This window comes from Ascaphus truei, chromosome 1 (assembly GCF_040206685.1).
Source record: "Ascaphus truei isolate aAscTru1 chromosome 1, aAscTru1.hap1, whole genome shotgun sequence".
Taxonomy (NCBI): domain Eukaryota; kingdom Metazoa; phylum Chordata; class Amphibia; order Anura; family Ascaphidae; genus Ascaphus; species Ascaphus truei.
In genome coordinates, this window is record NC_134483.1 from 70,935,470 (window position 1) to 70,962,480 (window position 27,011).

The 27,011-nt window shown below is 43.8% G+C and overlaps 1 protein-coding gene across 2 annotated transcripts in view; it reads right to left on the reverse strand.

Moving 5' to 3' along the window:
• The window catches only part of ANKRD55 (ankyrin repeat domain 55), a 136,895-nt gene extending 110,340 nt beyond the window's left edge, over nt 1–26,555 (reverse strand). The window contains exon 1 of one of the 2 annotated variants that reach the window (XM_075589242.1): nt 26,224–26,555. In XM_075589242.1, the coding sequence (XP_075445357.1) occupies nt 26,224–26,263 (40 nt within the window). In that variant the 5' untranslated portion in view covers nt 26,264–26,555. The remainder of the gene's footprint in view (nt 1–26,223) is intronic. The other variant, XM_075589250.1, reaches the window with a different exon arrangement.
• Nucleotides 26,556–27,011: the final 456 nt, after the last annotated feature.

A 27,011-nucleotide genomic window follows, 5' to 3' on the forward strand; every position in this document is an offset into this window, starting at 1 on the left:
CCATACTTGTAAGAGGTTATTTATCTTAGTATACCTCCTCAAAAGGGCTGTTTGCCTTGGTATCCAAAACTTAGAGTATTATGTTAAGGTTGCTAATATTGCTCACTGTTATTGACCTAATTGGGTTTATTAATCATTTTTCCTACAGCTTTAACAGCACTATTACTGGGCCTCAGAAAAGACAGAAAGTCAAGAAGAGTTCTACAGGGTTCTCCATTAAAATCCTGGTCTATGGATATTGACCTATTCGTAGCACTTATGTGCTATGGATCCCAAGTCTTGGATAGTATGCTGCACAGTTGCAATGCTGTGCTGTTTAAAATGTTCTGTGTGTTTTTTCTATGCTTTGTTGATATAGACGGCGCGTTGTGACTTCAGCAGCGTCATATGACGCTACGATGCGCGATGATGTCAGACGCTGTACCAGGAAGTAATTAAGCTGCAGTGGCTGCTCAGCTTTGGTTCACCGGTGTTGGGGGTAAGGTGATTTTGTTCAACCCTTAGGGGTATTTATAGTTGTTTGTGCTAATCATTTGTAAGGTGTCTGGTCTGAAACGTCACTACTTTGTATTTGCTCTGATGTACTTGTAACACCTTTCCCCCCCCCAATCGCAGATATGGACCATGTGGGGAAATACACTTGTGTTACCGGGTGTGGTGCATTACCTGATAGGCTCACAGAAGACCTGAACCTCCGCCACTGGGAGCCTGGGGTTACCTGATCATTCGCACACAGCGCCTCCACCTGTAAAGGTTCCCACCTGAGTGGGATGGTCCTCTTACAGGAACCACAATAATAAGACCCGCACACAGTGTATGCTAACAACTGTTTTACTATTGTAACTACTCATAACTTTGGTACCCTGTACCACACAGCAGGATGCATATACACACACACATGGAAATGCACAGCATGCACACATCACCATAGATATTCCCAAAGTACCTTATGTCCAAACCCAGCCATGTGTGTTGGAGATAGCGCTATCCCTTGACGTGTTGGTGCACTACTTATAGATACCTGCCCGGGCTCCAGCCACGGGTGCCGCAATACAACTGGATTGGATCCGCCTGATCCGACGTGATGTCCTCCTACGCGTGGGGTGAATTCCGGCGTGGATAATATCACCTACTCGCACTGTACCGTCTATACCTTGCAGGGTGTCGTCTGCAGCCGGCAGGCCGCAGTCACTACTTGGCGTGGCCTCCATAAAGATAGTCTCTATATAACTGAGGGTCTGATCCCAGACCCAGGAATCAGGCTGTGCGCCACTGAGTGCTTCCTTAACTAACCAAACAGCTAAAGGGGCAGATCTCCTTCCTTAAGGCCTGTCCCTGAAGCAACCAACAACTGGGGCAAGATAATAACTGGGCCAGGGGTATGAGGCCTAGTGTAGAGGCTACTTGCCTCTCTACACGCAGAGCTCCTTCTTCTTCCCCTTCCCGGTCGTCTCTCTCTCCCTGCACTAAAGGACTGCACAGGATCTCTCTCTAAGGGCCTGTCCCTATGACCACCCACCCTCACTAGTGGGGAGTCAGGGCCTCAGCTCTAGCCTGGGGATTTCTGGTCTAGGGCAGAAGCTCGCAGCTCTCCGCCCCCCTTCTTTCCCCCTCTGTAGCCTTAGCCTGACTGACTCATGTGCTTCACAGTCTGACTCTGCACACAACAATGTAACCAATTCCCTGCTGCAGAGAATCTGCAAGTCTCAGTGGCTGGCTGGCTGCAGGTGACATTGATCATAGGGCATTCCCCAGAGGCTGCTGGGAGATGTAGTCCACTCAGGACCTCTTTCCTATGGGGACTGCGTGCACGATGTCTACTGCGCATGTGCGAAGCTGTAATGGCCGCCGCTACGCATGCCAACCTCTTCGCATTGCGCGAACCTCGCGCCAACCACAACATGGCCGCCGCGGCTATCTGCGCATGCGCGACCATCAGGACCCCGACGGTGCCGGCCCAGATGGCGGCGCCAAAGGGAGAAGTCGCCATCCCCGTCCCCTTCCCCCACTGCTACAGGGGTAAGACAGGGGGCAAAGGAAAATCAGGGAAACCGAGAGTGACCCCCTTACATACTAAATACAGCAGAAGTGTTTGAACTCCATTTAAAGTCTCCTGTGTGCTACCTCTATTTCCAATATCTACTATATGTAAGTGGATCCAGCCTTGAGACGCCGGGGTCAACAGAGGGCGAGCACCAAGGAGGAAAAACATTTATAATATTTATACTTACAAGCATTGGTGTGCCACTTATACAGGTATATATTTTTTTCAGGCAGCCGCCCATCACTTATTTATTTGTGAATACAGTATTTGGGTTTTCCACATTTACATATATTATCTTTAATCTCTCTCACTTGTACACTAATCCTCTTTTTTGCACCATGTTAATGGAAACAGCTACTTGCCAGCTGGTAATATCAACTCGCCACGGGCGATTTTGACTTGTATATAATGAAGACTGCTTGTAAACTTGCAGGCTGTACTTCTATTTGAATTTAGCTGCACTAATATGAAAGCACACTTTTAATATTTGGAGACTAGCATACCGGGGCCTGTATTTTTGAAATCAGGGGGTTCCTGGGGCTTAATTGAATGCGGTTCAGCTCCAGAGACCCCCTGCTTCAATACTGTGTTATTAAAATAATTTAAAAAAATGCTTGTAAGAGCTGTGCAGGGAGATGCAGCTTTCTCTGTGCAGCTCTTACAGACTGCAGGCAGATCGCAGGGGCAGAACTTAAAAAAAGACAAAGCTAAAGACACTGCTATCCTGAGCAGTATTGGCATTTTCCTACCGAACGGTATCTGACTTGTGATAACTCTTTCTGAATACTGTGATAAAACAAACGTCAGACTGTTCGGTAGATCAGGGTTTCCCAAACTTTTTTTTCCGTGACCCGGTTATTTTTTAACTTCTTTTTCGTGACCCACTAAAAGTTTTATCGCCTATACTGGCCCATAGGGCCTGCACAGACACACACACAGCCACTGATATACACACACACACACACCCGCTGATACACACACAGCCACTGACACACACACTGATACACACACAGAGCCACTGATACACACACACACAGCCACTGATACACACACACGCAGCCACTGATACACACACACGCAGCCACTGACACACACGCAGCCACACAGACACTGCTACACACACACACACACACACACAAACTGATACACACACACACTGATACACACACAGAGACACTGCTACACACACAGACACTGCTACACACACAGACACTGCTACACACACAGACACTACTACACACACACACACACACACACACACACACACACACACACACACACACACACACACACACACACACACACAAACACTGATACACACACACACACAGACACTGATACACACACACAGACACTGATACTGATACACACAGACACTGATTCACACACAGACACACACACACACTGATACACACACACACACAGAGACACTGATACACACATACACACACTCGCTCTCCCCTATACGCACACAGACACAAACAGTGAATCACAGGCAACGACAGATGTGAGTGACTGGAAGAGTGGGCCAGGGACACTTGGGTGGGTGGGAGGGAGGGGGCCAGGGACACTTGGGTGGGTGGGAGGGAGGGGGCCAGGGACACTTGGGTGGGTGGGAGGTAGGGGGCCAGGGACACTTGGGTGGGTGGGAGGGAGGGGGCCAGGGACACTTGGGTGGGTGGGAAGGAAGGGGCCAGGGACACTTGGGTGGGCGGGAGGGGGCCAGGGACACTATGGGGGCCAGGGACACTTGGGTGGGTGGGAGGTCGGGGGCCAGGGACACTTGGGTTTGGGCAGGGACACTTGGGTGGGAGGGAGGGGGGCAGGGACACTTTGGGGGGCATGGACACTTTGGTGGGTGGGCAGGGACACTAGGGACACTTGGGTGGGTGGGAGGGAGGGGGCCAGGGACACTTGGGTGGGTGGGAGGGAGGGGGCCAGGGACACTTGGGTGGGTGGGAGGGAGGGGGCCAGGGACACTTGGGTGGGGGGGAGGGGGCCAGGGACACTTAGGGGGCCAGGGACACTTGGGTGGGTGGGAGGGAGGGGGCCAGGGACACTTGGGTGGGTGGGAGGGGGCCAGGGACACTTGGGTGGTGGAAGGGGCCAGGGACACTTGGGTGGGTGGAAGGGAGGGGGCCAGGGACACTTGGGTGGGTGGGTGGGAGGGGGCCAGGGACACTTGGGTGGGTGGGAGGGAGGGGGCCAGGGACACTTGGGTGGGTGGGAGGGTGCCAGGGACACTTGGGTGGGTGGGAGGGGGCCAGGGACACTTTAGGGGGCCAGGGACACTTGGGTGGGAGGGAGGGGGCCAGGGACACTTTTGGGGGCCAGGGACACTTAGGGGGCCAGGGACACTTGGGTGGGTGGGAGGGAGGGGGCCAGGGACACTTGGGTGGGTGGGAGGGGGCCAGGGACACTTGGGTGGGTGGGAGGGGGCCAGGGACACTTGGGTGGGTGGGAGGGGGCCAGGGACACTTGGGTGGGTGGGAGGGGGCCAAGGACACTTGGGTGGGTGGGTGATAGGGGGCCAGGGACACTGGGGGCCAGGGACACTTGGGTGGGTGGGTGGGAGGGGGCCAGGGACACTTGGGTGGGTGGGAGGGGGCCAGGGACACTTTAGGGGGCCAGGGACACTTAGGGGGCCAGGGACACTTGGGTGGGAGGCAGTGACTGGGTGGGGTGACTTACCTTGCCACCGGACGCTTTCCCCTGCTGCCCCCGATATCCCCTGCTGCCCGGGACGGGAGGTGGGCTCGGGAGGGGGTGCCACGGGAGGTGAGCTCGGGAAGCTGGCCGCGGGGGGAAGATGGCCGCGGGGGGATGCGGGCCGCAGTAGGAGCTAGTACTTCCTCCCTGCCCCATGTAACGTGCGGGCCGCAGAGGAGCTGGTACTTCCTCCTCCGTCCCACGTTGGGAGCGGGGGGGGGAGGAAGGGAGCGGACCCTGCGCAAGCGCGCGGGACAGCGGGGGGAATCGCCGCCATTTTCTTTTAACTTGAGCGGGGGGTGGGGGGTTTCGGGGGAGACACCGCGCGGCCAGCCTCGCTGCGACCCGGCAATGTTGGTGCCGTGGCCCGGTGCCGGGTCGCGACCCACCATTTGGGAAACGCTGCGGTAGATCATGCCAAACCGTTCGATATGGGAGTGATTTTATCAAACCTACCTGAATAGGCCCCTAAGAATGAATTTTTTTTTTAAATTAATTATTTGTTGTTTTATTTTAGAGCGAGATGTAGTGGGATCCTTGCCCACATTCTCAACCAAGATGTAAATTATAAGCGTTTTTGTTTTTTAACTTATGATCAAATTTCATTATTTGGTTAATATTAGGACAGGTGAAGGGAGTTTCAAATCAAAGATATGCTCACTGGTTACAAGACAAATGCCTCAGATAATGCAGTATGGAGGGAGAAACTCATATTTGTATTGAAATGGTGGCAATGAAAAAGCGTCCCCATTCCTAAAGTACGAACCATGGCAGGAACCTGGTTTTTGTAGACGGAGCAAGATTTTAGAATGAAGGTGGTTTTTGGACTGGCTTTGCTGTTCCAAAATTCCAGCTTCCTTCTCAGCACAAAGAGCAGAATTAGAAGCTGTGAAATGAGTAATACAAAATGTTGTAGGAAATGTAAACATTTACAGTGATACCTCTTACGTAATGAGATCTCTGACCAATGGCTAAACGAGGTATGGTAAATGCTGCCAATAAACCACTGCTGCACAGTGTGGATGTATGTCTTTATTTATATACAGTAGTGCCACTAGTGTACATAGCGCATCACAGTAGTAATACACGTGACAATCATATAAATAACAAATAATACAAATAACAGGTCATGGGAATAAGTGCTTCAGACATAAGTAACATTTTGGAAGAGGAGTTCCTGCTCCGAGGAGTTTAAAATCTAGTTGGTAGGTAGGAAGAACGCACAGAGACAGAAGGAGGGCGTTCTGGTAAGTGCGTCTGCAGGGGGCCAAGCTTTATGCATCATGTGTCCAGTATTATCCACGGTGCTATTCATATGCTTCTTTAAGCAAGTGTGTCTTAAGGTGGGTCTTAAATGTGGATAGGTGCTAGTCGGGTATTGAGGGGAAGGGCATTCCAGAGGTGTGGGGCAGTCAGTGAGAAAAGTTTAAGGCGGGAGAGCGCTTTAGATACAAAGGGGGTAGAGAGAAGACATCCTTGAGCAGAACGCAAGAGTCGGGATGGTGCATAGCGAGAAATTAGGGATGATATGTAAATAGGGGCAGAAGAGTGTAAAGCTTTAAAAGTGAGGAGGAGAATTGAGTGCGAGATACAGGATTTGATCGTAAGCCAGGAGAGTGATTTGAGCAGGGGACACACTGAGACAGATTTAGGAAAGTGTAGAGTGATTCTGGCAGCAGTATTTAGGATAGATTGTAGGGGAGACAGGTGAGAGACAGGAAGGCTGGACAGCGGGAGGTTACAGTAATCAAAATGGAAGAGAATGAGGGACTGAGTCAGAGTTTTAGCAGGCGACCAACAGAGGAAAGGGCGTATCTTTGTAATATTACGGAGGAAAAAGCGTCAGGTTTTAGAAACGTTTTGAATGTGAGAGGAGAATGTGAGAGAGGAGTCGAGTGTGACCCCTAGGCAGTGTGCTTGGGCTACTGGGTGAATGATAGTACTTCCAACAGTAATGTGGAAGGAGGTAGTATTGCCAGGTTTTGGAGGAGCTCTGTTTTTGCCATGTTAAGTTTAAGTCGGCGTAGGGCCATCCAGGATGATATTGCAGAGAGACATTCAGAAACTTTGGTTTGTACAGCAGGTGTAAGGTCAGGGGTTGAAAAGTAAATTTGAGTGTCATCAGCATAGAGCTGATATTTAAACCCGAGAGATGTGATTAGGTCACCTAGAGAAAGTGTGTTCAGAGAAAAGAGAAGAGGTCCCAAGACAGGGCCCTGGGGTACTCCCACAGACAATTCGATAGAGGAGGAGGTGTTAGCAGAAGAGACACTAAAAGTACGATGGGAGAGGTAGGATGAGATCCAGGATAGAGCTTTGTTCCGAATACCTAGAGTATGGAGAATGTGGAGGAGAAGAGGGTGGTCCACTGTGAGAAATGCTGCTGAGAGGTCGAGTAATATGAGCAGAGTGTAACGACCTCTGTCTTTGGCAGCATGGAGGTCATTAGTTATTTTAGTGAGGGCTGTTTCAGTCGAGTGAGCAGTGTGGAAGCCAGATTGTAGAGGGTCTAGGAGAGAATGGGTATTGAGAAAGTGGAGCAAGCGAGAGAATCCAAGATGTTCAAGGAGTTTAGAGGCCAAAGACAGGAGGGAGACAGGTCTATAGTTGGAAATACAGGTAGGGTCAAGCTTGCTTGCACAGTGGGATCCTTACACAGCTTTACAAATGAGTGCACACCCGGATGGGTAGCCCTCCTGAATGTAATAGAACACCAGCCACTAAGTGTTGATTCCATAGCTATAGGGAACATAGAAGCAGATGTATTAGGTAAAAAAATCAGCTACAGAGGGAAAAGAGTTTTATCTGGCAGATCAGATACTAGAGGTTAGCACCTTATCTACGACAGAAGTAACTAACACAGACCCTTCATATGCTGAGGAACAGCTAAGAGAACCTCAGTTGAAGGCACTCATTGAAAAAGACACCCTGCCAGAGGGAGTGTCTAGACAGAATGGTATCGTGGGTATCTTGACAGAAGTCACATTTTTCTATATCCTGCCTACAAAGCTAGAGCAGAGTCTGGTTAAGTACAATCATGAGATTTTGGGACACATAGGTACGTTTTTACTGAAAAAGGTGATACACAGTAAATACTATAGTCCCACTCTCAATGCCACTTGTGACAAGATAGTCAATGAGTATCTTGTCTGTGCACAGATAAACCCAAGACCCAAAGGCCATATCTGATGGACCCTGAACATCAATACAGATTGATTTTATAGGTCCCCTACCAAAAGCCAAGAGCGAGTATACCTAGAGTATGGATTAGTAGTGGTAGATGTGTTTTCCAAATGGCCAGAGGTAATACCTCTCAGAAACGGCACTGCGTTCTCCACAGCCAGGACACAGATCTTTAGTCATTGGGGTTTTCCAAAAGTGATTGAAAGTTATAGTGAATCTCACTTCAATGGCCAGGTTATGAAAGCAATGTGTGGACTTTTAGGGATTCAACATAAATTTCACGTCCCTTAACACCCACAGTCTGATGACATTGTGGAAAGAATGAATCGCACACTTAAACAGACTGAAGAAGATGTTTATTACACATGGACAGGATTGGTCTACAACATACCTTCAGTTCTGATGAGTATTTGGGCTACAGACTCACAAGCCACAACATTTACTCCATATGAACTCATGACAGGGAGGAAGATGCCTTTTAATTTTCCTAATAAATTTACCAGAAAGCTGGAATTACAAAAGATCAGTGGTTACAGCAGCTGCAAACTCTGGTGCAGGACACCCTGCATTTTGCTGTAACAAATTTGGCTAAACCTGTGGCACATGAATACGATGCCGCAGACAAATGTATTGTGTAGGGATTAGCAATGGTAAATTCAGAAAGGAGGGCCCATGCAGGAAAATTGGGAAGGTCCTTTAGAAATTTTAGAGAAATTCAGTAATACCATTATTATAGTTCAGAAACTTGTAACACAGAATTCTAGGCCAAGAAAGCCAAAGAAATGAATTACAATTACAGTACACAGTACAGTATAATGTCAATTATACAGAGGTAGAGGGAGGGGTGAGCAAACAGATATCACTGCTAAGGACAGATATTGCACATTGATGTTTATCTCCCCAGGTGACGGTGGATCCTGGAAGAGACTCCTATTTGAACCCCCAGAACACACACACACTCTCTCTCTCACTCTCTCACTCTCTCACTCTCTCACTCTCTCACTCATATATTTTACAGATCCATGGTATCAGAGATTCTTTGGAGCAAATGTCCAGAAACCAGGAGAAGCTATGCCACAGGAACGGCAACCACTTTTTGTAAAGATGAAAGGACCACTCTGTGAGCAAACATGCAAGACCAGACAAAAAGCCTACCAAAGAAACCATCGTGGTTCAAGCAAAAGTCTGGACTGCAACACTAACCGGTATGAAGCGAGGTTGAACCTGTGATACCAGACAGACAATGCCTCCTCTTTAATGACTATGACAGATTTAATGGATACAAGAGATATATGGTTTTTCACAGCTTTATGCATACTCACATTGCACCTAATAGCAAGTACCAAGGATGATGGAACATGCTTGCAAGTAGCAGTGTCTGTAAAAACGAATTAAATGTTTCTGGGTCCTCAGGTACTAGGAAGTTTGGGAAAGTGAATTCCACAATGTTCATTATCTATATGGAGGGAGACCATATAAAGTTTTTATGCTACTGAGAATATCATTAAGGATTTACCTGGTATCACAATGGTATAATGGTATCCCAGAAAAATCTTCTGTTAAGACTCCACTAAGAAGTGCCACCAGGCTAATTTTAAGGTTAACATCATTATTGTTACATGAGAGGGGGGAAAACGTTTGTTTCAATCACAGTACAACTACTTTTCTAGTTGCAGAAGCGCTTACACTACACTCTATCATGCCCACTGTTACAAAATGTACGAGTGGAAAGTTAAATAAGAAATAGTGATGTTAGCAGAGTGGAGAACGTCAATGGGAATGTTTTGTTTTTATCAGACACAGAGCAGACAATTAAAAACAACCAATTAGTATCTGAAATAATTAACTCTATATGTACAAATCTATTGTGAAATATATTTAGGACCAGGGAAATTATGTTGATATCAATATACAGTATGGATCAATAGAGATGCATACCCATAATTGCACCATAGTTAAATTGATAATCCTTGTTTTATGGTGCACTCTAAATTAAACTCACCGTATGGGCTCCAATAGCGCACACAATTGTACACACAAGGAATGGATTGCACATTTAGGATTTTGGAAAGAAATGTATTAATCTAGTCGACACAAATCTGAAGGAGGTGAACAAGAACAGAAATATGTAATTAGGAGAGGACAGGGTGGTTTTAGAGTATAACACTAAAGAACTGTTATCTATCAGACAAAATGACAAAATGATGGGACTAGTTCCATTTTATTATATATTGTATTATATTGCTATTTGTATTAATGCTGTGTATATGTTTAGCCTTATATTACTAACATTTTCATAACCAAAATCATAATTACCAAGTCACGTGTCCCAGAAAAATCTTCTATTTTTTAGGGGGGGATTTGTAAATGGAATTCAAATGATTCGGAATCCATGTTGTCTGTTAGAATCCATTTTGTTTCCCCAGACTGAACTGAGAAAGATTGTGTAATATAAGGGAAACAATTGATTTGTAGGAAAGTTAGAACAAGTGAATTGTTTCTAGTACAAGATGAAGTTTGTCCAAGGCAAAAGATAAGACTATAGGCTTTGTGCCCAGACTTTTCCAAGGACTGTATTTGTATTATTGTTTAATGCTAACAAGTATATATAGGTTCAATTAGTAGTTAGGAATTACTATATGAATCCTGTTTGAGAATAGATGTGCCAGAACATAACAGAAATAAATAGTCCAAGAAGAATAAATCATTTGGAACGGCAAGAAACCTGCATCGAACCAATTTATTGGGACAAAGAATCTGCATTTTCACATACTTGGAACATTTATTTTCAGTGTGTTCACTTTGTTCAACGAGTTTTCACTGGAAAAACCTCTCTAAATCTCCCATCCTCTTTATTGGCTCTGTGATTAGCAAACACTTCCCCACCCAGAGGCCCCAAAGAAAATGAATGTGTGCTTAATTTCCAAAGAGAAGCAGCTAAATCTTTGCATTACAAATGGTGTGAGGAAGTCAATTAGAGTGTTAAATTCTTTACAAAATATTGTTTTCTGGTCAGTTACCACACATTACACCTTTAGTGTACCTGTTCCTCGCAGACTGGAGCTGAGCTAAACTGAATGCACAGTAACCCAATCTGTACATTTTTAACATTTATTTCAACTGTAATCCTGAAAGCCTAACTGCAAAAATTACAGTCGCATGTACCATAGAATATACAACACGAACAGTTTACTTTAAATGCAGTAATCATGCTGAGTTATGCAGCATGTTGTTTTAAATCACAACAGTGTCCCCACATCAATACAGTATATCTCAAAATGCAGGATTGCATAATGTAGAATGTTATCAGAATAGAAAAGGGAAAATAACGGCAATTTTGCACTGAGTGAGTGGGACTTCAGGAGTATTAAAGAGTTGAAAAGGAAAATGGTATTCTTTGCACAAATGAACTTGGTCTTTGTATAGTTATATTACATGTCACTCTGCACATTAAGGCTCATTAAGTCAAAAAAAGAAAAAGGTAGGGCTGCACACATCTTAAGGACTTGGCTGAAGGCAAAACGTTTATAAATGAAACATTTATTACGGCATGGTAGCCAAAAGACTTACAGACAGAAAAAATGGGTCCTCCGACGCGTTTCCCGCCTCTGGGGTGCTTTTCCAAAGAGTCACATACAGATACAACTGCCAGTTTTAGACCACTTGCTAAGGAAAATCTGTGACCATCTCGCAGTAACCCGTGAGATAGTCCACAGAAGGCTGTAATGGCCCATTGGATTAACACAGCGGGGTCCCTGCATTTGAATGGGACTGGCAGCCCGGTAGGATTCACACAGTATGAGCCCCATTCAAATGCAGGAACCCCGCTGTGTTAATCCGATGGCCATTAGTCTGGCTGCAGAAATCTCGCAGCATTGGATGGGTTTTAGTGCAGAATTCTCAAGGCAAGTGGTCTACAACCTGCAGTTGCAGCTGTAACGCATGTAACTTAGGGGGTATAGGCTACGGATTGTATAGTTTTTGGGCACAGAGTAACTCTATACTGTGTCATTGGGATTTTAGGATTTGACACAAAGTACTCTTTATTTGTATGAAACAGATTGTATGTGGAGGAATATAGTCTGCAGCTTCAGCCTCCTATAACTCCTGTGACTTGGGCCTCGTTCAGGGTGACAGAGACAGGAGGTGGAGGGCGCACGTCTGCGCCTACGCGCGTCAGTCTGCTGGGTGATGTGTGCACATCATCCCCAGCAGATCTTTTCAAGTTTTCAGGAGGCGGGGCGACAGACCTCAGCTTAGGGATGGATGTTGCACTGTTGAAATCATTCTTAAGAATGATTTGATTGGCTGCCAAAGTGCCAGTGACGCTGCTGCAGCTTGAAAAAACAACAACAAGCTTCAACTCCGTACTTCAGCGACAGGGTAGCTGCTACCCTGACAACCGATATTAACTTTAAATACTTTGTTTCGAACGTGCGCGTGCACGTAAGCGCCAATCAGAGCGCTTACCATACCATGTCACCCTGGGGGTCTCATTTCTTTAGCCCCACACAAAAGTCCGGGCGCCTACATGTCTACCAGACCTGGATCTGGTCAGGAAACCCTTTGTCTGTAGGTGTGGATTATAGCACTTACAGACCACTCAAGCCCTGCGTTTTTCCGCCCTAATGTATACAGCCAGAGTGGCTGAGCCTTTGATCAGGGGGTCTATTGTAAACAATGGGTCGCCCCCCTGAGCATTTACATTAACCAGATTCAGAAACCTTTGCAGGCTTTTATCCCTGCTTCGCAACACAAGATAGTTTTTAATATCAAGACATATTAAAATAATCCGTTCGGTTGGGCCGAGCGGGCTGAAACTTGCCTGTCCCTCATGCCGGAGGTGACTCTCCATGGTGGCCAAGTTTCAGCTCGCTGCGACCTTCCGGGCCGGAGAAACACAAATACAGTTTAAAACCCTTATTACTTTAATGCAGGATTCTCCGCTCTAAAAATAAATCTCTGCTTTTCACTTCTCCCATTGAAATCAACAGGCTCCGCCGCTATCGGCTTTCAATGGGGCAACTCCGCCATTGAAGTCTATAGGGAAACCACAATTCTTTACAGTTGCCCATACTCCGTCTGGTTGGTCGGGGAGGGCTGGAAATGGCCATGCAGTCATGCCGGAACAGTGACTACATGCAACCCAAATCCCAGCCCTCTGGTCCTCCCAAAACCGGAGATATGGGCTTACACTTTTGACCCTTTCGGACTTAGCCGTTTTCTCGCGCTGCTCTTCCCTCCGCCTTTGGAGTCAATGGCGAGACCCTCTTGGCGAGCACGACCCTTTACGGGGGTCCTTAATCCTCAGACTCGGTGGTGGTCGAGTGTGGGGGTTCCTAGGAGCTAGGGGCAAAAATAATTTTGTTTGACCTTGAACTAGTGTGATAAAAGCTTTTTCAGACATTGTATCCGCTTCTGCGGTCTGCGGATTGGATGGCTGCCAACCCGTTCCTGGAGGTCGGCGTCGAGGAATCCCCATGGAAGTGAATGGCTCCATTGACTTAAAATGGGGAACCGCCGCTCCTCCTCTCGGACGCCACCTGCTGGTCTTCTATGGAAACGGGCCCAAACCGCCGGATTCGCCATAGGATTGAATGGAGCTGCAATGGCGACCTATGGGAAACTGCAAAATGGAGCCTGAAAAGGCGGGAACATTGAACAAAGGGCTATAATCACTGCCTAACTATTAACCCTTCTCCTCCCGAACGGATCCCAGTGTGTGTGTGGATGCAGACACTGGAACGGTGACAATACACATTTGGATGTTGCAGCAAGGTAAAAACCAGTGTCCTGGACCGCAGTCCAGTTAACCCTTTGCCTCCCTGGTGAGGTCTGGGGGTGGCCATATGGGGGGCAACCCTTTAATACCAGGCCAATCCCCCTCTCCCTCTACAAACGGAGCTTAGTGAATCGGCCCCAATGTGTCACCTTTATATCGGCTCATGGGTTTGATTCCTGCATGGTATGGTAAAATTATTATTTAATTTTATAAATGATAAATTACTAATATATAAATTATAGCATACCATGCAGGAATTTAACCCATGACCCTTTATACGCTGGTAGGGATTCTCTACCACTGCACCATAGGATTGGTATGATGTCAGTTGTCTCTATTATCAAACATAACTTGTACTGCACAGAACTGCCTTTCAGTAATGTGTACCATAATAGAGTAAATGACATCAAACCAATCCTATGGTGCAGTGGTAGAGAATCCCTACTAGGGTATGAAGGGTCATGGGTCCCTTCACTATTGTTTGTCTACACTTCCATGAGGAAGGTCCCGCTTTGGGACCGCAATGTTGGTTATGTGTATATGTTTCATCAATACTTTGTTTCAATTCATTGTCCTTGAGTGCTGTCTCTTCATTACCCATAGGTAGTATTGCGAGATATTATATATATAATATGTCCATTACCTATATCCAGTAACAGTAGAGAGAATGGATGTAAAATAAATATGTTAGATATTAATCCTAACGCTTACAGTCAGTGATGCATGATGATGACGACTGAATGTCTGAAAAAAATGTGTGCAAAGACAGCTACTATTAACTACAGTAAATGCATTCATCCAACCATTTATTGAATTGATAGAAAATAAAAGTTCATCCTAATGAATAGAATCCTAGATCCTAGTGAAGAGTGTGCTGGTACAGTTCTTCCTTTTCGTCTGGATTAGGTATATCCTAATATTGAAGCTGGAGAATATCTAAATTAAGACCGTCAGTCTCCATTGCAAAGAAAAAGCTAAATATATAACATTATTTTTTGATTCCCAGGAAGACTTTATTCAGAAGTATTCAATCGTAGATATCAAGCAGCAAATGCTGATCTTTTTCCATGTGGAGTATTCCAAGGGCCTCCTTGTACAATTCAAATTGGGTCTCCAGACTCACACAGACACAGATGGCCTGGGATTACTTAAACAGACCTTCTTCTATCATACATCGCATTTTATGTACTCAACTCAACATAATCCTTTACACTTTACAAGTGTCTGCTATATTGTAATTATTATCATAGGAAGAAACAGGGAATTTACTTATTTACACTTCTCCAACACCATTTGCCAGTTTAGCACAGAAGTAATGCAAGGGTGGATGAAATCAAAACGATGCAATGATATGGTAAAAAGGATTACAATTATGCATAGGCCAGGGTTAATTAGACAACTACTAGCAGTTATGCTGTAACTAAGTAACTCCATAACACCAGGAGCAAAGGAAAGCAAAACATTTTAATTAGTGCTTAGTATTGTTATCTACTATTATACTGTAGCTAAATATGCCTAAAGACTGCTTTAACACTACCACTGTGTTAACAAGATGAATGTTACCACTAGTAAATAAAGGAATATTCAAGCAGAAGGCGCGGCTCCACTTACTGAATGAAAAATATATGTACACTAGTACAAATTGCATACAATTCCTGATTTTCATGGTGAATACTAAAAAAACATTTTTTATGTGGAGCAGGAGGGATTTAAATCATTTTTTCATATACTGTACTAACAACGGGAGTGATTCAGATTTTCTTTTCTTTGTACAATAACTTTGGAAATGCTGTAACATGAGTTATGTGTAGGCCACTAATTAGCCTCGGAAAAATAGTGGGCTTTTTGAATTCTCATTTTTATAACTTATTGTGCACAATTTTTGTTACTTAAATTTGACATGCGTCTCTACATATAAATATTAAGAAACAAATTTGAAAAAGTAGTACAGAACCTCGCATTCTCTTAAAGGCACATTACAGAAAACTCAGTGAGACCAATGATTTCCTTATCATTTGCTGTGGTTATTATATCACATATTACAAGAACTATACACATATTGTAAAAAAAAATTTAAAACACCCACCTCGTTGTTACTGTCATAGTAAAGAATAGTATCTATATATGTAGAATAGAATTTGCTGCAAAGATGTTAAAAAAAAATTTGCACCCCTCCAAACTCCTTTTGTGTTCTATGTTCCGCCCCTCTCCCTGGTAATGCATTAAAAAATAGTACAGAAGGTGTTACATGACTGAATGCTTTGACTTTACTGTATCTCCACTAAGCTTTGACTAAGATGTCGCGTTCAATACCAAGTGAAAGTGCTAATTACTGTATACCACTGTTTTGCTAGCAGCAAAAAGATGAATCGGTTCCCTAATACCAATATCCTTGTAAGATAATTAGTTAATTACATTGAAAAGCAGCAGGAAGATTCATTTCTCTTCTGAATTGGCCCCCTAATTAGTCATCCATTGCAAGCAAATAGTCCAGCGGGTAAACAACAATATAGATTTACAGTACTATTACTTATTACAAAATATTATAAAGTTGTGATGCATATCTGTATCTGTTTTGTTTACTAATTTACAGTATTAGGCTCAATGGCAAACAAGGGACATTCCAATTGGTCTATGGATTTATGTTTTTGAATTCATATATATTTTTTCATTAACCCTGTATGTGCTGTGTCTTTCCTTCCTGCTTCAGTCGGATTGGTTACTTATTGATATCGTAACCCTACTTTCCACTCATGGGGGTGGATCCATTCAAGGCCGTCCCTTTTGTGCTAATAACGATTGTTCCCGAAATCGGGAATGGACATTATTTTTCTTAATAGTAATAGTTAGCCTCAAAGCTAATGAGATGCAAAAATAACGTCCATTAGCAAAACCGTTACCTTTCTGAAAGTGGACGCTCATATGCCTGAGACGTATTAAACAATACACTGCTCATGCGCATTGGTAAAAAGTCTTATTAGCGCGCATGAGTTTGTGATGCGTTATGCATTTGCGTGGCCTAATAGCACACCCATGAGTATGTTTCAAATTCAAATGAATACACATTAGACAACGAAGTATGGCAACCTGTCCAAAATCCGGTGCTACCAAAACACGGAGAAATAAAAATGGCATCCAGGACATATATTTGAAATAAAGTCTTTCATCAAAGTCAACAGGAGTTATAAATGCTGTGTTGGTATTCATAAACAAAATTAATTGTATAGGTGTGAATGAAGGGAGGGAGGATACACAAGCGGCAGACGAACCCACCTTGAAGTGTGTCCACCAGCACTGATCACAACCAAACCACACCCCATTGTAAATCCCCCTGCTATCACACACACAGCCTAAAGAGCAACACAAAAGTAAAATATAATACAAACTCACTGTCTTAGAGTCTCTGATGTAGTCTGGAATAGCAGCGAAATCCTGTCCCGTTGTTGGCGTGCCCCTGCTTGTTGTAGATGATGCAGAAAAATTAGCAAAATAAAGCGGTGCACTGCGGAAACCAGTAAAAGAAAGTGCTGGACATAATATTCATAAGAGAAAGATTTATTGAGACCAAAAACCAAACATCTCCAGTAAGAGATCCTGGCTCCGAGTCAACGCGGCCACAGCTATGGCATCGTCCTCCTCAGAGCTGCATCGGAGTTGACCCAGTCATTGCCCAACTGTACAGCAGCATCTAAGCTGGGAAGAAAGCCAACATTGCGGATGCCTTGGCCATGCCCCAGTCCAGGAACACACGTGCTACTTGGAGGGATTTGCATCCCCAATCTGCCAGGGTCACCCTCATCCCCTCCCCAGGTAAATGGTGCTCTGGCCTGAAAATATCAGGCTGAACCAGAGTAACAGCAGCGCTGGAATCCAGCATACTGGCGGTCCTCCAGTCCCCAAGGGTCACCTCACACCAGGGGATCCATTGTTTACATTGGTGCTTTAGCCGGGACATGAACTCAAGGTGCGTATCCTGGGACTCTTTGTTCAGGGCTCTTAACTAGGTCCGCTAGGTCTCCGGGGTAATGACATAACATTCCAGGAGAACCTCCTTCACAACTGGGTAGTCCTTTGCATCCTTCCGGTCCATCTTTCGGTGTGCCATGTCTGCTTTGCCATACATCTGAGGGACCAGGTATTTGACCCAGTCCTCCTCAGGTAGTCATGTATTTCGCAATACTTCACAAAGGACCGCAGATATCCATCGGTCACCCATGTCCCTGCAGAACATGGCAAAGCTGCCATACGTGAGTTGGGTTGCCCAACTGGCCCGGGACCTCCGACTTCCAGTGGACGATCGGGACCTCGACTGGATGGGTGCGTGAGCATGGCGACTCATTCAGCAGTAGTAGCCCAACAGCAAAGATCTTCCAGCACACGTCAGATGTCCGCTGGCATGCCCATGCCCACAGCAGGCTGCCCCGTCAGAACCTTCACCAACTCATCACCAGAGTTGGCGGGTGATTCCTGTAGTCCGGAAGGGCCGGAACCACCTCGGGGTTGGCCAGCGCCTCAACTCTAACCACTGACCACTGCGCCTCATATGCCAACAGGTCACGACCAGCTGCTTCTTATCACGTATATATATATATGTATACAGTATATAGATGTAGAGGTATCTGTACCGTGTTAGCCAAGCTTGAATAATTCCATCCCTATATACCAATGGGGACCACATAGTATATGCGCACACTTTTAGTAATGCAACACTCTCTCACATTTCCACACCTACCCACACCATTGATATACACTCCCACTACACACACACCTTTTGTAAAGCACTGTATACACTGTGGGCTCTTCATTCATTTATATTTACATACACACACACACACACACACACACACACACACACACACACACACACACACACACACACACACACACACACTTACATCACTAACATTCAGGGACTATTTAACACCTAGTCATAAATCGCATCTTCACACGGGGGAGGGATAAGCACAGAGACACTGTTTTTAAGTAAAACCAATAGATGATACCGCTCTGTGGCTAACGAAATGCTTTTATTTGTGCGAGCTTTCGAGATACACTGATCTCTTCTTTCGGCACCCAGATCAAGTTGGATTTATTAGAGATAGACAAGCGGCTGACAACACACGATGAATTATTGATCTGATAGAAATAGCCAATACAAAAAAAATACAGGTTATGGATGCAGGAAAGGCGTTTGACAGGATAGACTGGACATATCTAAGAGAGACGCTTGGGGTGTTTGGTTTCGGGAAAAAGCTGACAAATGCTATCATGTCAATGTACTCAAACCCTGCCACTAGAGTTATTCACCAGGGCTTTAACTCTGATCCCTTCAGGATCAAAGCGGCACGAGACAGGGATGCCCCCTCTATCCGCTGTTATTTGCCCTGTGCATGGAGCCTTTTGCGGCTCAGATTTGTTATTGCCCAGATATCACTGGAATCGACACGAGAAATCAAACACATAAGGTCGCCCTATACGTGGACGATGTCCTCATGGTGCTGTCTAACCCACTCACTTCTCTCCCAAACGTATTCAGCCTTTTATGGAAATTTACCAAAATATCGGGGTTTAAAATTAATCAATCTAAATCAGAGGCAATAAATATAAATTTACCAAAACCAATAGAGAAACTAATCGAGATAAATTTCAATTTTAATTGGCAACGCAATGCCATAAAGTATTTAGATATCCATATCACCAAAAATTACGGGTCCATTTACGGGGCAAATTTCCTAAAACTCATACAGTCCCTAAGAAAGGATCTAAAAACATGGACATCTCGTGGATTGGAAAAATTTATAGTGTCAAAATGAATGTCCTTCCGCGGATACTATATGTGTTTCAGACTCTACCAGTGCCACTGAGACTGAAAAATATAGACTCTGCAATCTGAGATATACAAATTCATTTGGGGAGGTAAGAAAGCAAGAATTAGGAAACAGACCCTTATGAAGCAAACATCAGAAGGGGGACTTGCAGTACCTTGCCTGTTATCATATTATAAAGCGGCGCAATTATGCCAAATATCCCAATGGCAGACAGACCCTGCATTGAAAAGATGGGTAGCATTGGAGAAATAGGTTTGCTCCCCATTGGAGTTGAAAAACCTAATCTGGATCCCAAAATCAGTGCGGAAAGCTTTAAAACCGCTGTTATCCTCTATGACCAACTAGCTATTAATCTGGGAGAGTTCCAAATTTAAATGTGCTCTAACCAACAGGAACTCCTTGATGACCCCTATCTGGGGCAACCCAGAGTTTGCTCCAGGTGTGCATGGAATGGACATCTCAATTTGGAAACAAAAAGGTCTGATTAGACTCAGAGATCTGGAGGGGAATAATAAGATTAAAACTTTTGAGCAAATTAGATCAGATAAAAATATCCATCAGTCAGAATTCTTTAGATACCTCCAGATCAGAGCATTCTATAATAATTCTACCCTTCATCCCCCATTGACTAATTTCAAAAAGCTCTGTCTTATTGAGACTGATACCCAGGGACTTACATCGCGAATGTATAGAGAGGTGATCGGTTCTAGTGTTAAGGTATCACAAACGCCCTGGTTGGCTCAGACAGACATCCCAGGGGTAGAGAAAACCTCAATCTGGCTTTAATAGATGCAAATGCGCTCTCGTTTGACAGTAATGCCGGAGTGAAGGTTACAGATGAGGTTGCAGTAATCACGGGTGTGTAGTAGGAAAGGAGCCTAAGCAAGGTCTAGTGGCAATCATGAGACTGGGCTGGGCGAGTCCAATGGCAGCACGGAGCTTTGATTGGGGAGCGGACCCACCCCAACCCCCTTACCCTCCCCCCACACCCCCCCTCTCCCAATTATTACTTTTTGTTCTAGATACACATATTTTTTCCTTTTTGGAATTAAAACAAACACGTTCAATATTGGTATGTAAATGAACTGTAAACAATGTATGTATGTTATGCACTTGTTCTACATTGAAAACCAGTAAAAATCAAAGTTATAAAAAAAGACTACAATCACTAAAACGTTTATTATATTTCACCAAGAAAATATCAGTGCTTTATGGGGACGGTGAGGCAGCAGCAGGTTGGATTTTATATATTTTTTAGGGTAGCCGTGCGACTTCTCCTGTCACACTAGATTGCAGGTAAATATGGATGATGTGGGCTTTGTGAGAAAGTCTTGAAATTGCAAATCTCAGACAGTCCTGGTGTAAATGCATCAAATTAGGCTATTAACTGGGTTCCACAAAAGGACATTTTAGCAAACTAACTGTTCAATGGGGATTCCAGCTAAGTACAGACATGTCTTAACTTATTGAATCACACTTGCCTTGATCCTGTTACTTTTATACGTTCACTGTGCTGGTTGCTGATCTAGCCCTTGTTCTTGATCTCTGTCAAGGTCATGGACATTGGACAAGTGCCTCTTTGACAGTGAAATTGACCAGACTGTAGGCAGATTCCTTAACTTTTTTTGCATAATTACAATGATTTTATTGGTTCATATGCAATTCTATCTTGGCGTATCTATTGAATGCAAGAAATTGAGTTAAAGGAATTGAAGTCACGGCACAGTAAGGATTTGCACAACGTTGTACCTATATGACTACAGAAATTGTAATGGAATTGCTTTCTGGATGCAAAATCAATGTTTCTGCATGTGCCTGGTAAAAAAACCAAAAACACAAATGTGATTTAATTTAAATGACTCCAAAAATCCTTGGAGAACAGACATGGGAAGTTTCAAAAGCACTGTACGCTATATTTCATATATAAAGAACTGTAATGTTATTCCCCTAAAAGGTATCACAACCTACATGAAAATCTATATTTCTAAATTCTTAGCAGTTGTGAATTTTTACAAATTTCAGTTGAAATCCATTTCACAGCTCTTTAATTGTATTTAACTCTGATGTAACAAAATTCTGCAGGTTTCCTTATAAAGTTAAATGTAAATCCATTTGAAGTAGACATGCCATGTAATAGAATAACATTTCAGTTTTAACAATTTAGTGAACTAAATCATAAATTATTACACTGTTTCTAGTGCAGATATGAAACTTCACCAGATATCACTGTGGTTTTACTTAGAAAACCCATTAGCACAATTTTCCATGAATATTTAATGAACATTTCTGTGAAAAATCGCAAGTGAATTCTCTTTTGGGGGTCCCACCTTTTCTGATAATATGATTGTACCGCGGTGCTAGGGTCCAGCAAGAGACATGAAGCTTGCTGTCTGCGGTTAACACCTGAGAACCCTAAAGCTGCACTAGAGGAGATAGGGACATACAGAGTGGACATCTTTGGGGTCATTTTTGAAGGAGCAGAAGGGGGGACCTGAACCTGAATCAAGGCAAAAACAAGGTTTTGGTTTGTTTCTGCATCGGATTCGGGTCCATAGATCTGAGCTGTGTTCAATAAGATCTACTGGGTATGGGGCTCTTTGGATTTTGAGCCTGTGAATCTGCCCATCCTTAATTTGTATGTGTGAGCAGAACACTTTTTAGCACACACAACTAACATTTTTAACCAACTCTTGCTGCTAAAAGTATCATTGGGCTATGACTGTTAATGTTGATCAAAATTCTTGGAGAGGTGCACATTACTTTGTGGATTATCTTATGATTCCTTTTACTGGATCAATATGAGCGTATTTCTTAGATGAAATTAGATATCTTTTTTGTGTGTTGCCATGAAGATCTGATTTGTGAGGTTTGAAAGCTCTGTAGACCACCTGGTTACCCCTGAAACCGTGGAGTCACTGGCAGCTACATAGCACTATAAGCCAGGGGCCAGGTAATATAGCATGCAAAATGAACTTGTCCCCTGCTTTTCCACTTTTCGTTTCCCTTTGCCCCAGACTCATGAAACTTTCTGTGTGTAAGTTTTAGGTGGGATATTTGGGTCGAAAAGCCGTTGTTTTGTTTGCAGCCATTCAGAGGCCAAACATACCGGTAGTCCCCTAATTATCCCCGGCGTGCAGGCATAATTTGTCAGTATGCGAGTTGAATAACACCAGGGCTGCCCAGTGTTCCCCCGACGCCTGGTTTTCGAGCCCAGATATCCCAGTCCTATGTCCCGCATAGATATGGGTCTCCCCAAGTTATAACATGTATTAAAATGTTTTATAATAAATGGTGCATTTACTATAAATGTCTATTCAGTTAGCTCGGACATCCCTATCGGTGCCGGAAAGTCTGGATAGACATTGCAGTTCAAAGTGGAGATGGGATGTTGAGAGGTGTCGGGGTGCTAAGTGGCTGGGGCAGGGCGGAGTACTGGGTCCGGACAACAGAGACCCCCTGCGGGGAGGACCCTCTGGTCTGCCAGACTCAGTGGAGCCTGCCTAGTAGATGGCAATGGGTTGACTGGGGGAAGTGGCAGAATGTCGGCGCGTTTCCCATTGGTCAATTTATATGTTCCGCCCACAAGGCATCCCTAGCCGGCTTGGCATGCCCCCTCCTCTGACGTCAGCCAAAGGATGAGACCCTATTCCTATTGGCTGGCGGGGAGGAATTCCCACGCTCTGATTGGTCGCTCCTCCTACTTCCATGCTGAACCTAGAACTGCAGAAGGTATGTAAGGAGAAACCCTAGTCAGAGAACCAGACGATCCTGTGACTTGGGCCGGTGATGGGAAGGCGAGCTTTTCAAAGTTGCTCTGTTACGAATAGCAGAGCAACCGGCTTCATTTTTGGAGCTAAGAAAGTCTTCCTAGCTGAGGCTAAGTCATACGCGAGGTCCAAGTTCTCATTTTAGAATGTAGCATTCACGGCTAGAGCTTCTAGCCGAAAAGAGGATCAGGAAGCCTGGGTGGATTTCTCGGTCAGGGTAAGCCTTTCCGAAGCAGGCGCCCTGCACCTATTTTAGCCTAGTTTTCACCCCAGAGCCCCTGTAAGTGTGTTTTTCGTCTGTATTTTGTGTATTCATTGTGTGTACGCGGGTTTACCCAAATAAACGACATTTTATTCCACTACTGTGTTTTGCCTAGTGAATGATCCCGGTATAAAAGTGTTAAAAGTCCTGGTCTCCAGTGACACTCCACTACCCCTCTAAAATACTGAAATACAGCTTTGCATATAATGCTTCAAAGCTTTAACAATTGTCTCCAAAGTTACATGGGCTAGAACACCATGACAACTGGCGACTTCATTCATTTTACATTGGCTCCCTGAACACCTCTATTTCCAATACTATGATATTCCCCGAGGTGCACAAAAGCTGAAGTAGTCAGGTGGTCATGATACAGGGGGGTGTAAAAAAAAAACAAAAAACTAGGGCTTCATTGTGTTATAGGAGACTCCTCTATGGAACGCCCCATCACAATTTGTAAAAGAAACAAACAAATCTCATTTGGGTCACTGCACCTTTAATCAAGTTCCTTCTGCTTGATCACATAGCCTGATAAGTTAAGGTCAAATCAATACTTGGGAGTAAGAGAAAAGGAGAAACATGGCAGACTGAGATGCATGTATTGATGCATCCCATACTAAAATGTATTCCATCCATGTACCTATTATAGTGTCAATTTACTGGAAGCATGTTTTTGTGTATGCTTGGGAGGTTATTCATGAAACTTCAAGATCAGTTTGTTAACGGGCAGTCCGTTAAATACTCCTAACAAACTCTAAGGGCTATTATTGTTTCGTAGAAATATGAACTTTTTGTTGTTTAAATTTGCCAGGGTTTTCTATGCAAATTTTTTTCAAACAGGCCAAGCTTTGCCAAACAAAAGTCACTATGCATTAAAGCCAATATGCCAGGTCACATGGCTCTCTATATACTGCCATTTATGTAAAATGTAAGAAAATAAAACACAAAAACTGTAGCACAGAAAATGTGAGCACATTGGCACATCCCTACTGTTTAATGACTAACTCACATCCCAACCTTTAAATCAGGTTTGCAGTAGTTACATTAACGATAGATGTAGCAAGTCTCACTGCCCCCAGCGCCACGCACGAACAAGCAAATGTCTGCGGCGCGGGGGACAGTGTCTGCCGTGATGGAGCTGCGGGGGGTCCGTGCTTCTGAATGGGACCACCCGCAGCGATAATCCTTTGGTGTCTCACCCACGCATGGCAGCAGCACAGGAGACAGTTAGGCTTACTACATCTGTAGTTACAGTATAATAATACAAAGAGCCAATAACCTCAGGAGCAATGTTAAGTGAAAGGGACAGACATGCCTGTGACTGTTACACACTGTGACGTTTGTAATCACAACCCACATGCACGTGCCTCCTACAAGCAGCATGAGATGGGATACAGGTATTACTATGCCTACGTGTTGACATTATTCGCATTGTTAACTACAAGCTCAACCCCCTTATAGCGCTATGCTTGGGGTCCAAAGAATCACATTGCGTTATAAGCGGACCGCGTTAGAAATAATGTGCAATTGTATGCATTGTACAATAAAGTATTTAAGATATGAATAATCGTGTTGTAAAGTATTCATAAATAAGAAAATTGGGAGCCACGCTTGCATCGCGTTATAAGCGGATTTGCGTTGTAACGGATCGCGCTATAACGGGGTTGAGCTGTAATTATATATGTGCGTCTCTTATAAACTGACCGACTGATCTAAATGCATTACACAATTAAGGGGTTAACCAGTTTCCTCAGGAAGACCATAACATGACAGAACTTGGCACATTCGCTCTCCCAATGGCCCTGCAACACATTGCTGTATTCTGTCACCATAGTAAGACATGCTTTCAAACCTTTCACTGCAAAAGGCAGCTTTGCTCCATCTGGATTTCCATAGCAACCTGTACATGTCAAATTGGTTCCCCTAGTGTTTATTCTGGTAGAAGCCACTATGAACACACAATATATTTCATACAATAAGGAAATGGGAGGTCCATTGTTTCTCATATAAACTCAAACATTGTTGTTTTGCAACAATCTAATGAAACCCATTACATTATGCAAATGTAATAATTGTAGTTAAACATCATAGTAAAACGGGGCAGTGCTGAGTCCCTAATGCAGAACGTTAATTATTATAATTGTTGAAAATCATAAATATCCCTTTACTCTACCTCTTTAAGTGTTTTTATTTTATTCTCAAAGGGTATTAACAAAGTGATGGGCAATAAAATAAACATTAATTGTAAAAAAGTAGTGACAACATAAAATACATACATGATACAATACTGTATATATATGATATGTGCAGTTTTTAGAAGTAAACGGACATCACACAGAATCATCGGTTTTAGTGATAATTTGGAATCTTTTAACGCACTGGTCTGGCATTATGCTGTAAAACTGAAACTATATCTATCATGCAATGTCATTCTACAATTGCAAGTGCATTTTACGTACTTTGCCTCATATTATATCAGTTTCTTTTAGGTAGTAGGTTAACATGTCTCATGTTCATGCTATAAAAATGACATGTTGTTTTTCAAAATCAGACACTATGTTAATGTATAAACATACCTGATTATTATGAAGAAAACACATCTCCACTCAACAGAAACTGTAGATATACGTTGAAATGAATGGTGGACTTACCTTTATGTTGATCAAACACAGATGAGTTGCTGAAATCCATTGTGGTCTATCTCGTCATTTACAATAAGACCAAGTAAATATCATCTCCTTGCTTTCAAGAGAAGGGTCTGATATTCTACAGTAAAGAATACATGCGCTGAAAGCGGAGTCTTCTCATATGAGAATAAAAATGATTCGCTCCTTGCTTGTTACAGTCATCACAAAGCTTATTTGCAGATATACAGGTTGAAGGCGTACTAGTAAGTGAATCATGTTTCGTTAGATCTGGAATCGAGGCACTGCAGATCTCCAGACTCCAGCAGCAGGAATGCTGCTTTAGGCAAATAGAGATCTCAATGGATGAATGATTACGGGAGCCACAATGCACCAGACAGAGCATGTGCAAAGCATCCTATGCAGTTCTGATACGAATGTGCTCACTACAGATTTCAAGTACATTAGCGTTCATAACGTCAGCATTGTGACTGAATGATTTAAAAAATAAAATAAAGATATACATCTTATTCTCTTATTTCTTGGAAGACGTATGGACATAGTGATTAGACAAAGAGTGCAAGTGCAGGACAGAGCTTGAACCAAGAGATTGGGGAGTTTACTGCGTATAATGTTAGTATCTTGCCCCATGAGCATATCCTGCTCAATTAAAAAAAAAAAAAAAAAAGTTTTTTTTAGTGTTGATGTTCTTAGTCTCTAGCTTCTAAGGTTATCAGAGTAACCTTGAGACTGCTCTGGGGAAGAGCTGCTTTTTAACCTCCTCTGACACTCAATATTTAAAACACTTATATCTC